The 13,825-nt window shown below is 45.1% G+C and overlaps 1 protein-coding gene across 1 annotated transcript; it reads left to right on the top strand.

Moving 5' to 3' along the window:
• Window positions 1-6,894: 6,894 nt before the first annotated feature.
• On the top strand, window positions 6,895-13,825 carry LOC310789626 (cationic amino acid transporter 2; the record flags this gene model as incomplete). Its single annotated transcript, XM_083651274.1, has 11 exons — window positions 6,895-7,264; window positions 8,507-8,662; window positions 9,219-9,375; window positions 9,847-9,983; window positions 10,577-10,799; window positions 12,284-12,420; window positions 12,542-12,644; window positions 12,753-12,886; window positions 13,055-13,221; window positions 13,327-13,435; window positions 13,534-13,825. 11 exons carry the CDS (start codon window positions 6,895-6,897, stop codon window positions 13,677-13,679), a joined length of 1,839 nt encoding a protein of 612 aa, XP_083507400.1. The 3' UTR covers window positions 13,680-13,825.

Below are 13,825 nucleotides of genomic sequence, written 5' to 3'. Positions count from 1 at the left end.
ATAATTTCACTTCAGAATGACAGATGACCACCTCACAGTGGCTCTCACAAAGTTTCATGTCATTCTGGTGTGGAATTTCCAAAGTAAAAGCCCTCTAAAATGTCATAATGATAACTTTGTTTTCTTGGAAATTGTAATAGATTACAATTATTGTAATTCTACTTCATGTATTCCATTGCTGTCCAATGCTGAAGGGTTATATTCCAAATTAATTTATCGATCCCACAAAGTCAGAAGTCGTACAACAACTTGTCAACAAAACAAAACAAAAAAAGAAAGTGGGGCACAAAAGCATTTCTGACATTCATAATGAGATTTGCTGTTCACAATTCTCACCCTGTGTGCCTTCCAAGCCATAATGAGCGCATTATGATCCAAACTGGTCTGGAGTGAGAAAGGCTACTTTGTAACTAATCCCACTGAGTGGGAGGGTCACACACAGGCCAGGCTTGTATATATCGCAGTAAAAAAATCACTTTTGCTCCATCTGCGTAAACACAGCGGATATATTTGCCACATTCCCTTCTCTTGTCAACACAGTCACCAGCCGGACTCCTTTGGATTGGAAGGTAAATAACTTATTTCTCTACTGAATAACGTTACCAAGAAGTCAAATCCATGTCTTTTTTTGCTTCAATTTGTAGGTGAAATGTCTTGGTGCAAAGTGCTGCTGTACAGTGTTTCATCTCAACTGTCTCTCTATAGAAGCCAAGTCAGAGCATACATGTAGGCATTAACTGAGCCACAGTCTGATTCAGACCCCTCTTTATCTCACTGGTCATAAAACTGCTCCTCACGTGTGCAGGAGAGTAGCTCTTGTTTGGTTTAGCTCAGGGGTGGACAACTGGTGGCCCGCGGGCCGCATGCTGCCCCCGACCTCACTCAGTGTGGTCCCTGGGTCAATTTCATTTCATTTTCTTTTTTTTTTTTTTTCTTTTTTTTTTACAAAGCGGACGTTTTTGGTTAGGTTAGGTTAGGTTAGACCACCAAAATCTGTGTTTTTATGTTACTGTACAATCCAGAACATGGCGCTAATTGGCGTTAGCATTGTCCAGCCACATACTGTTTAACGTTAGCATTTGAGCTAACGCTATTGTAACAAACTATATCCAGGATGCACATTGCACATGCAACATTACTAATCTGATTAATATCACATATATTTGGGTGATGTACTGTACCCCATCAAATTGCTGTAGCGGGCTGTTTTAAAGCTAGAGAAAAGTTTCTGGTGTCATCTGAATGGAAGAATTACTAAATTTGAATATGAAAAATATAATAATAATAATACATTTGATTTAAAAGCGCCTTTCAGGTCACTCAAGGACACTTTACAGAGTTAAAATCAGATGCAAAACAACAGATGCAAGCAAAACAGTATAAAATAAAAGAAGAGTGCAAGAGAAACAAGATAAAAACTAAACAGTAAACAAAGAAAACACCATGGAAATTACAGGGAGTATGCAATCTTGAAGAGGTGAGTTTTGAGGCTGGATTTGAACAGAGGGAGGGTGTCAATATTGCGGATGTCAGGTGGGAGTGAGTTCCAGAGTTTGGGATGCAGAGCGGCTGAAAGCTCTGCTCCCCATGGTGGTGAGCCGGGCAGAAGGGACAGTGAGGTGGATGGAGGAGGAGGATCTGAGGGAGCAGGTAGAGGTGGCAGTGTGGAGGAGGTCAGACAGATAAGGAGGAGCGAGGTTGTGGATGGCCTTGAATGCATGCAGGAGGATTTTGAAGTCTATGCGGAATTGAACCGGGAGCCAGTGGAGTTGCTGTAGGACAGGGCTAATGTGATGGAAAGAGGGGGTTTTGGAGATGATGCGGGCGGCTGAGTTCTGGACCAGTTGGAGCTTATGGAGGGATTTCTGAGGGAGACCAAAGAGGAGGGAGTTACAGTAATCGATGCGGGAAGTGACAAGGCTGTGTACAAGAATAGCGGTGGTGTGGGGGGTGAGGGAAGGGCGGAGACGATTGATGTTGCGTAGGTGGAAATAAGCAGACCGGGTGATGTTATTGATGTGAGATTTGAAGGAAAGTGAGCTGTCGACGATGACACCCAGACTCGTGACCTGAGGGGAGGGGGAAACTAAGGAGCTGTCAATTGAGAGGGAAAAACTGTCAACCTTGGATAGTGTGGATTTAGAACCGATTAAAAGGATTTCTGTTTTATCACTGTTTAATTTGAGGAAGTTTGAGGTGAACCAGGATTTTATTTCAGAGAGGCAATTGGTGAGGTTGGAGGGAGGGAGGGTGGAATTTGGTTTAGTGGTAGAGCTGGGTGTCATCCGCGAAACAGTGGAAAAGGATGTTAAATTTACGGAAGATAAAGCCAAGGGGGAGGAGGTAAGTGATGAAGAGAAAGGGCCCCAGGACAGAGCCCTGGGGCACACCAGAGGAGACGGGGGAGGGTTGGGAGCTGAAGGATTTGAGTTGGATGAACTGAGTGCGGCCTGAGAGATAGGAGTGAAACCAGTCCAGGGGAGTGCCAGTGATGCCGATGGAGGATCATCTATTGAGGAGGATGATGTGAGAAATTGTGTCAAAGGCCGCACTCAGGTCAAGGAGGATGAGGATGGAGAGTAAACCGGAATCAGCTGCAATGAGGAGGTCGTTAGTGATTTTTAGGAGGGCCGTTTCTGTGCTATGGCGGGGGCGGAAACCAGATTGGAATTCTTCGTAGAGGCTATTGTGAGATAGGTGGGAGTGGAGTTGAGCGGCGACACTTTTTCTAGAATTTTGGAGATGAAGGGTAGGTTGGAGATGGGGCGGAGGTTGTTGAAGGTGTTGGGATCAGAACAGACAGCTGCAGTTTTGAAGAGTGAAGGAACAGACCCAGTGGTGAGTGAAGAGTGGATGATGGCAGTTATGAGAGGGAGTAGTGAGGAGAGGCAGGATATGACCAAGGCTGTAGGGAGGGGATCTAGCTGGCATGTGGATGGCTTGGATTTATGGATGAGGTCATAGATTGCAGAGGGATCAGGAAGTTGGAAAGAGGAAAATGGCAGACTGTAGGGGAGAGGTTCAGAGGAGGAGGGGAGTGAGGGAATAGGACTCAAGTGCTGGTGGATTTTGTCGATTTTCTCATTGAAAAACAGGAGGGAGTTACAGGTGTCCGTTGAGTACAGGTGGGGGGGGGGATCTGGGGGTTGGAGAATTCGGTTAAGGAGTGAAAAGAGTGTCTTGGAGTTGCCGTGGTTGGAACAGATGAGACCAGAGTAGTAATTGGATTTGGATTGTGCAATGGAGTCCTTATACTGTGAAATGCGAGTTTTGTACATATCGAAGAGGATAGTGAGACCAGTCTTTTTATGGAGTCGCTCGAGTTGCCGACCTTTGGTTTCCATGGAGCGGAGTTCAGGGGTAAACCAGGGGGCAGAATGGGAGAAGGAAACAGACCGGGTTTTAACAGGAGCGAGGGAGTTGCGAATGTTAGTTCGGGAGTTGTTGTTAAATGTTGGTATAATTAACTTTGATTACCACCAGTCCTTTTCATCAACCTAGTAGCTATAATTTGGAGTGATGGTGTTACAGTAGTAGGCTACTGGTGGAAGTGCACGGTCACAATCTGGCCCTCTGGTATAGCGAGGATTTTTGTGAGTGTGTCCCTCTCTATCATCAAAGTTGCCCATCCCTGGTTTAGCGTTACCAACTTTGCCTTTCTGGTAACCGTATCTCAGATGTTGAGATCTGTAGATAGAAAGGCTGAGTTTTAAATGTGGTCAAAGGTGCACACACACACACACACACACACACACACACACACGCACGCACACACACACGCACACACACACACACACACACACGCACACACACACGCACGCACACACACACACACACACACACACACACACACACACACACACACACACACACACACACACACACAGGCTGACTCCCTGCTCGGCCGCCTGCTGAAGTCGATGCCAGGAGGGATTAGGTGATCTGAAATCCCTGCAGATGAGAAGGGGAAAGCTACCACACAAAGAGTAAGTGTGCAGCCTGCAGCATGAAAGCTGCTTTGTCCTCCTCCCCTGATTCATTAACTCATAGGGCCATTAGGCTGGCCCGGCTCACACCTCCATATATAGAGATGACATGAGGACAGGCCAGGATAGTGTCCAGAGATAATGCAGGAGGCAGGGCATTGGCCAGCACACAAACGCCAAGTCCAGTGATAAGGTCACGGCCGAATTAACTCTTACTCACAGGCTTGTTTACAAGCAACACATGTCTGGCAGCAGATTTTGTTTAGTGTCACTTTCTGTTAGAATACTGTCTTTTTTTATATATGGCATAATGTCTTGAAGGCAACAGCATTATGTATGTGCTTTATTGCAATTAAGTGTGATCAGTCAGGTTTTGGGTCGTTACTCCTTTGGTTGACGAAAAGATGAATATTTTATTTTTTCTTGACTTCCTAGTTCCTAGAATACAGTCCGCACCCCCAGTAGTTTAGCCTAGGTAAACCCAGCCACCACGTGACCTGCTCTCTCAGTTCCCAGTCACTAGCATATACATAGTGACTGAGAACAGGTCTGAGAGCAGGTCACGTGGGGGATGGGTTTACCCAGGCTACCAGTAGTTATCCTGTATTCACATGTAACTAGGAAGGAATTAACATTGCTTTAGAATACAGCCCGCGCCCCTGTAGTTACCCTGTATAATAGGTACCCAATAGTTAAAGAATAACTGCTACAGTATATTTGGTGTATGACTCCATGGTAAGATGACGCCCCTCTTGTGGTGAGAGGGGGGCATCTGTTTAGCTAGGATAGAGAATCATCCCCCCGCCCCGCCCCGTGGGCAATTCTTCAGGAGTCAAGACTCGTTGGTGGCGGACTGGGGAGGTGGGTGGGGCAAAACGAGGTTCTCAGTGGAGACAAACAGCCGAGATGCCAGCTGCTGCTATGATTCGGCCAGAGAGGAAGGAGGAAGGTGAGCTAAAATCTTCGCTATATATACTAGGATGAAACTGGCGACGACTGACATCATAACTGACGTCATACCTCATAACTGACGTCATACTTGACTGACGTCACGGGCTGATCAGATATGAGAATATGGAGGTCGGTCTTCATGGGTTGAAATTCGGTCTGCGACCACACTTCTCCTAAATTGAAATGAAATGTAAATGATTATTTCTCATAGGTCAATAGGTCATAGGTCTGTAACAACAGAATAGGTACCCCGTAGGTACCAAAATAGCTACCGTATAATTACAGAATAGGTACCCAGTAGTTACAAAAATAGGTATGGTATAAGTTATTTATAAGTCCCCCTTTTTTACCCCCGTTATTCCATACATTTATGCTTTTGTTACCCTGTACTTACCCCGTAAATTCAGATTGTGTTACCCTGTACTTACCCTGTAACTAAGTTGCGGGCTGTATTCTAAAGCGTTACCGTTTTCATGTTATTATATGCTCCACTTGTTGGTTTCTAATGCATTTTGTGAAGGACAGCTCCAAAGTCACAGCGGTATGTCCACCTCAAAGTTTGCTCCTTGGTTTATCTTAAAAGCATAATCATAAAAAGATTAGAGAGTCACTGCCCTCACAATGTTCCTACAAAACATTTAAACATGTCATTCTAACAGGTAACAACACATAATAGTTTTCATAGTTTTTCCACACAGAAAATCTTAAAACCGAATGACACAAAAGACAACAGATGAACAACAGAAAGCAAGCAAACATGACACGTGACCGGCTGGTTTACCATATACAAACACATCAAGGAAAACAAATGTTTATGTAAAATAGGTAGGCCGACGCCTACCTCAGGTTTTTCAGGTTTTTTGTTGAGGAAATATTGCACAAATATCAGTATGAACTTGACACATTTGAGCACTGGACATTCACGTGGAGCTTTCATACAAAGGACAAAAATCATTTCCACTCCTTTCCATCTCTTTTGCCTTGCAGTGATCAAATCGATCCGATTCAAGAGAGGAAGGAGCATCTCCTCATGAGAACATGATGCTATCTCTGCGGTGAGGTGAGAACACAACCCAACCCAACACAGGATGTTCTCAACATATGTCGAAACAAGAATAGGTGTATTAGGTTGAGTGATGTTTAGTAATTGCAGGTTGAGTAAAGTGCAGTAACGTGGAGCAGGGCGTAGGTGTGCTGTGGGCGTCAGGCAAAACCACAGCCATCAGCACTATCATATCAGAGGGGTGATAACGGGCACATAAACGAATAATGTGATTTAGTGGAATAATTGGCTTCTTCTAAGCACACCTCAGAGTCAGGGAATAACACAGAACAGGTAAGTGGAATTAATTCCCATTGCTCTGCTCAGTTTAGCTGTGAAGTTACATTGGTGGTGTTATCAGAAAAGGTTCAAGGTCTTTGGGTTATTATTAGAACTAGTGGACTGAGGGGAAAAACACTGATATGGTGGTCCATAAAACAGCTAACATATGGTTTCTGTTACAACGGGGGTTTATCTTGTGAACTCCACTATCTTTATGCAAAACTGATACATTTAATGTGTTTTTGCCCAGCCTGTTTGTTATTAGTGGTGTCCTTTAAGATAAGGGTTTGAATCAGTGTTAAGTGATAAAGGAAAAGCTGCTTCTGCGTCTTGTTTTGTGCAAACTGTTCACTAATTGAAAGAGAATGAGAGAATAATGCTGCTGTAACAGAAAATGTACTTTTACACTGGAGATGACCTGAAATGCCGGTGAATTATTCACTGACATGTTCGCTGATCCGTCCTTTCCTACCCACCTCCACTCCCCTCACTCTCTCACTCCCACGTTCCCTCCCTCTTTCTCGACCTCTCTCGCTCGCTCGCACTCCCACCTGTGGCTTTCATCCTTAATTCCCCCTCATCTCTCAGCCAGTCTCCCCCTCTGCAACTGAACCCTGTGCGTGCGAGCGAGCCATGTCGTGCGGAGGCTTGAAGTCGTTCCTGTTCAGCCTGTCCCGGAGGAAGCCCCTGGAGCCCGAGGGAGAGGAGTCCACGTTTAACCGATGCCTCACCACCCTGGACCTGGTGGCCCTGGGGGTGGGCAGCACCCTGGGGGCCGGCGTGTACGTCCTGTCCGGAGAGGTGGCCCGGGCCACGGCCGGACCCAGCATCATCATCTCCTTCTTCATCGCCGCCATGGCCTCCATATTCGCCGGGCTGTGCTACGCGGAGTTTGGCTCTCGGGTTCCCAAGACGGGCTCGGCGTACCTGTACAGCTATGTGACTGTCGGGGAGCTGCTGGCGTTCATTACTGGATGGAATCTGTTGCTCTCCTACGTCATAGGCAAGTATGAGACGCAGGATTTCTATACATCACTTACTCTCAAACCTTTTTCATATCAACGACCCCTAATTCCCTAATTCTTATTTGATGAGATTCTGTCGACTCAAACCCAAATCTGAGTCTTTTTTATTGTTACATACAACTTTGTCCAGAATCCCATGGCTGTGTCTGTACTGTAGGTAGAGAGATAACAACTATGATCAAAACAGTCATTCTTTTACATTCTCTAATTGTGTTAACTTTTTATAAATGAAATAATGGTGACGTTTAACAATTGATCAATTTGCTGGGGAACCCCCTGGCCTGGAACCCCCTCAAGCACCCCTGATGGTCCTCAGACCTCATGTTGAGAACCACTGTACATCATCAAGTTACCAGTTAATGATTCAATGGTTTATAAATCTCACTTTCAGAGAACACAAATCGGATTTTAATAGTTCCTTATGAAAAGTTAATTGAAAAGTGCTAAATGACGAGCTAATAATGCCAATATTGCACAAGATGTGATTTGAACTTGAGGTAGTGATTGTCTTGTGCAACATGCTTGGCTTGCTGAGAACACTGAGGCTCATAAATGATCAACCGTCAACACGAGACTTTAATACATCCTGTAACCTTTCATCTGCTGTAAAAGCAGATTCTCCCAACAGAGAAGCTTTAGCTGTTGGATGTATACAGCGTATCAGGTTTCTTGTGGGTTTATACATCTGCACATGTACAAGTTGCATGTAAAAAGTTGAATTACCGCCGCCTTCTGGAGAGAAATCCGACTAATTGACTGAATCATGTAAACCCGGGTTTTTCCTATTGTCGGATTATTAAAGTGCATGTAAACGCAGAAATCAGATTATTGCCATAAACTGATTACTCACAGTTATCAGTTTATTGGTGTGCATGTAAACGCACTCATGGTGACTCAGGTAAATGGTAAAATGGTAAATGGCCTGCATTTATATAGCGCTTTTATCCAAAGCGCTTTACAATCAAGTAGGTACATTCACCCATTCACACACCGATGGCGGCCAGCTGCCACGCAGGGTGCTGGCACACCATCAGGAGCAATTTGGGGTTCAGTTTCTTGCCCAAGGACACTTCGACATGCAGACTGGAGGAGCCGGGAATCGAACCACCGACCTCTTTTATCCAAAGCGATTAGTGGACGACCTGCTCTACCTCCTGAGCTACAGCCGCCCCATCATCAGGTTGATTGGTTTATTGCGTTTTCTCTCATTCTCTTCTCAGGGACGTCTAGTGTCGCACGGGCATGGAGCGGCACCTTTGATGACCTCATTGGAGGTGTCATGGCGGCGTTCTTTGGGAAGCATGCTGCCATGGGCCTCCCCGGCCTGGCAGCCTACCCAGACTTCTTTGCTGCTGGTCTCATCATGCTACTGGCAGGTAATGTCACTTTATTGACGGTTCTGTCAACAGAGCAGTAGAACAGAACATGGTGACCATAAAGGAAAGAGTTTAAAGGAACAGCTCACCCTAAAATCCAAAATACATATATTCCCTCTCACCTGTAGTGCTATTTATCCATCTATATTGTTTTGTGTTAGTTGCCTGAGTTTTATTTTATTTTGACCGAACTACAGTCGCTAGCTGCTAGCTAGTTCCTACATGAGAGTGCAAAAGAAAAGAGTTCCTACATGAAACTACTCACAACAAAGTCTGTGCATCATTTTGAGTAACCGGGTCATGATTTCTGGAAAGAGACAATGCTGTTGAGTTTTTTTTTTATGTATTTTTTTGGTGCTTCGAGCACTACAAGCCTAGTGCCATCCAGTTCCATTGTATTCAAGAGAAGGCAGACATCTCTGCGGCCGATATCTCCAAAACTCCCAAAACAATATAGATGGATAAATAGCCCTACAGGTGAGAGGAAAAATATGGATTTTGGATTTTACGGTGAGCTGTCCCTTTAAAAACCACATGCGCCTTGTTTTCCATGCAGGCCTACTAGCCTTTGGAGTGAAAGAGTCAGCAACAATCAACAAGATCTTCACCGCCATCAACATCCTGGTGCTGCTGTTCGTCATCATCTCTGGCTTCATCAAGGGAGACATCGCCAACTGGTATATCAGCAAAGAGGCTGTGCTGAATGCAACAGTGTAAGTAAGGTCTAAGAGCAATATCATCCTATTTGTGTTTGGGGGTGTGGGCAGGATCCTCTCAAAGTTTGTATTGCCCTGCCATACATGATGGTTGTCTTAAATTAGAGGTTCTCAAATGTTTTTCAGCCAAGGACACAAGATGGAAAATATACCGGGGACCCCCTCATTCTGATTTGTGATTTTGTGCTTAATTGTTTCCAACGCGTGTGACTTTTAAATTGATAGGTTTGTTAGATTTGAATGTAATCCATGAACCATTTTAGATTTAAAGCATAACATATTTTCATTGAACTATGCAAAAAAATTTTTTTGGGGCAAAACAACTTTGCAATTTTCTTTTTACAAATTTATTTTCCTGAAAAACCTTCACGGACCCCCTGGCAAAGTGCCACGGACCCCTGGGGGTCCCCAGACCCCCATTTGAGAACCACTGTCTTAAATAACCTGATAATGCTTACTTCCATGCAGCAACCTGACCAGCACACCCGATGCTACAAGTGAATTTGGAGTTGGTGGATTTTTCCCTTATGGCATGGACGGCACTCTGGCCGGAGCTGCAACCTGCTTCTATGCCTTCGTGGGATTTGACTGCATCGCCACAACAAGTGAGAGGAGAATTGACCTCATGTATTGTAGTATCAGTTAGCTTGTATGTGGTTATTTAAGTAGACTTTGGGCAGAAGTATTTTCTACAAAAAAAAAAAAAAAAAATAAGATAAAGAAGCAATTACACAGCTATTATGGGAGCATTAAACACAATTAAAGTTCTATATTTTAATAAGTTGTAGCCAATTGTGCCATAGATTTTAAGTTCTAATGTGAGGAACATTAGTTCAGTGTGGTATAGCTGAAATAAGGTGAAATTATAGTGATTTTGCAAGTTACAACTCTTTACATTCCAATCACATACAGTTATATGTTTACCATCAAGAAAATGGCCAAGGATGCCAAACCAAATTTGAAAAATATTAAACAGTAACTCGTGAAAAATGTACTGAAATAAATGGGTTGAAAATGTAGTAAAAACAGATACACTATAAGCAATCGTGACATAAAAACCATAAAACCTGATCTTATGTGTGCCCCCACGTGTGAAAATGTAAAAGCTTTTTCCAGGTAAGACCCAAACCTCCATAGGCTACTCCACACCAAAGGGGGGATTATCACTGACTTCTGTTGTGTGCATCCTTCTTCCTAGGTGAGGAGGTGAAGAACCCCCAAAAGTCGATTCCCGTGGGCATCGTGGTGTCGCTGCTCATCTGTTTCGTGGCCTACTTCGCTGTGTCTGCTGCTCTCACCCTGATGATGCCCTACTACCTGCTCGACATCCACAGCCCCCTGCCGGTGGCTTTTGAATACATTGGCTGGGGTCCCGCCAAATACGTAGTGGCTGTGGGATCGCTGTGTGCCCTTTCTACCAGGTGAGGATCTCCTACAGTGGAGCTCATGGGCTTTGATGTTTGTCAAATATTAAGCATGGAATTTGTGATAAGCGATTTGTCATCATGAAACCAAATACAAAAGCCGAATACAGCTTTCAAGACAATCCTTCCATCACTTAGGTGTTCTCTCTCTAAATTCGTATATACAACCTGAGGATACATTTATCAGTGGAGTCCGACATACTGAGTTAAACAGCTATACTAATGCAATTTTGTGAGCAACAGAGACAACTAGTGGCTTTTCGTGGTGTTGCATGAATCCGTTTGGAAGTTAGGCACCTTTTTGTGACTGGCTGAACACACCTTTTACTACGCCCCCACTTGTAAGTTGGCCCGTGACTACACTCAACGCCAGACCCATGAGAGTTCTTACGCTGATACACTACTGTACGTTACTGCACGCTGCAGGGCTCTCTCTGGGTCTGGGACACTTTCTCTCAGCCGGCTGGTTATGGGAGGGAACCGTTCGCTTGGCCAGTCATATGCCAGTGATGGATTCAGTCCTCTCCAATCGGTAACGACTTTGCGATCAGACGACACGGGAGGCGCAGCCCATTTTTCGAACCGCTCTCTCATCGGTGCTACGACCTGTCACTCATTCAATTTCAACCCGCCTTCAAAAACCAGCAGTGGCTGTGAACTGGCACAGACTCACTTATGTAGAATGCGGAGCGCAGCGATTCAACGTCATATTTGAGTCTGGGGAGAGACTAGCCCGTGACCTGCTTTTCTGCCAAGTTTCGTGCAAATATTTTTTGCGATATCCTGCAGACAAACAAACAGGTAAACAAACAGGGGTGAAAACATAACCTCCTGTGTCCTGCCCACTCTGTGGCGGAGCTAATGAATCACAGCCAATCAGGAAACAGGGGTGGTCGCTAATGACATCACCAATCACTAGGAAACCATCTCCTGAATCCAAGTCATCACCAATCTCAAATGCAACTTTGGAATAAATAAATACGGTATAGATAATCGAAAGAACAGCCAATCAGGAAAGGGGGAGGGGCTTAAATGGCACGACCAATCAATAGGACCCTCTCTCAAGGCTTTGGGATTACTCTCCTGAGCTGTCACTCATGTAAATGTAACTTTGGGGTCAACAAATACAAGGCAATATCATGTCTCTCAGTGCAACTTCAAGATCAATATCCAATCAGCAAAGGGGAGGGGGCTTAAGTAACAACCAATTAAGTAACAACCAATTAATAGTCAACTTTCCCCCAAGTCAAACAAGCCATCACTCATCTCAATATGAGTTTAGGGTCAAAAGACACAGATTATGAAAACCAGCACATCTTTTGCGGGGGGGCCGGACCAAGAGACCAACCCATAGGCTAGCTGCTGGTTGTGGCTCATATGCCTGCCCTACAGTACTGTATCTGTCTGTTCTGCATTTCTGAAATGAAAAAGCAGTGCTGGTGTTCACATCATGGTTGTGTCTGTCCGTCTGTCCCCTCAAGTCTCCTGGGCTCCATGTTCCCGATGCCCCGTGTGCTGTTCGCCATGGCGAGAGACGGCCTGATGTTCACAGCGCTGAGCAGAGTCAGCACCAAGGGGAGTCCTGTCATCGCCACACTGGCATCTGGAGCCGTGGCAGGTAGGCATGCCCGTCTCGCTGGAGGGTGTCTCTCTCGCGGGTGCATGACTCCACGAGCTCACACGCATGACGTTTATATGGCCTGGAAGTAACTCTGTGTTCCCCTCTTTCTTCTGTTCAGCCATCATGGCTCTGCTGTTTGACCTGAAAGCCTTGGTGGACATGATGTCCATCGGAACTCTGTTTGCTTACACGCTTGTGGCCATATGCATTCTAATACTTAGGTACTTGAGTCTCTTTCGCACACATTTTTTTTGCCTTTTACTCTGAATATTGATCAAGCTTAAATGAGTATATCCCCCTGTTATTTTTCTCTCATCATTGCAATCAAGGTATCAGGTGGGTCCAACGGAAGACGGCGAACTGCAGATCAGAGAATCAAACAGCAAGTTTGGCTGCCTAAAGCCTCCGTCATCTCCGACGACAGACACCTCAAGGACAGTCACACTCTTGACTGTATTCTCTAGTAAGTGAAGCAGAAACACCCAACACATCCATGGCTTCTCAGGTCATTTAATCTTCTTAATCACTCTCGGCCTTTGGTTCTGGTCCACAAATCTCTCTCATTCAGATATTCATAACAAATATTTCTCATCTCTCCCCCCTGCGCGCCTCTCTCTGTCTCTCTCTGCAGTTGCTTGTGTGATTGCCCTTTGTGTCATCCTGACACAAGGCATAGACGCTCTGTCCCAGAAGGCAGTGTGGAGTCTGGTGTGCGTCTCCATCTTAGGCTTCGTCGTGCTGCTCAACATTTTCTTCATGTGGAGACACCCACAGAATGCCACCCGGGCTTCCTTCATGGTGAGCACATCTTAATATTCTGTATTCAGACTGACATCTAGTCTGTTATTTGTTATGAGCATCAACCGGAAAAGCCTTTAACATTGCTCTTGTCTCTGTTCATAGGTGCCGTTTCTTCCTGCCCTGCCTGTAGTGAGTGTGTTTATCAATGTCTACCTGATGGTCCAGTTAGGAGGAGACACATGGATACGATACGCTGTCTGGATGTTAGTGGGTAAGACCTAAGAGTCATGCATTATGAAAGGACATAATGGGAGTTCAGAGGGTTGATTCTGAATTGCAATGAGCCTCTGTCTCTCTCTCTCTCTGCAGGGTTCCTCATCTATTTTGGCTATGGGATCCGTCACAGTGTTCAGAAGCAGCGTCTCCTGTCCAGCCACATGCCGATCGAAACCATCAGCGGCAAAACAGAGAACGAAATCATCAAATCAAAAATCATCCATGAGGAGAAATTCTGAGCTCGGGCAGAGAGGAGGGGGAATAGATTGAGATGTTACAGCCAGAACCTACTGGAAGTGCGTAACTGTTCTGCTTGGCCTTGGTGCTGATCTGTTTCTGCCAGAGGTGAGGACTCGAGTCACATGACTAGAGTCAAACTGAATCC

The sequence above is a fragment of the Poromitra crassiceps genome (genome assembly GCF_964638095.1).
Source record: "Poromitra crassiceps genome assembly, chromosome: 15".
Taxonomy (NCBI): Eukaryota; Metazoa; Chordata; class Actinopteri; order Beryciformes; family Melamphaidae; genus Poromitra; species Poromitra crassiceps.
The sequence above is the reverse complement of the archived record's forward strand: the minus strand, read 5'-3'. Positions and strand labels throughout refer to the sequence as shown.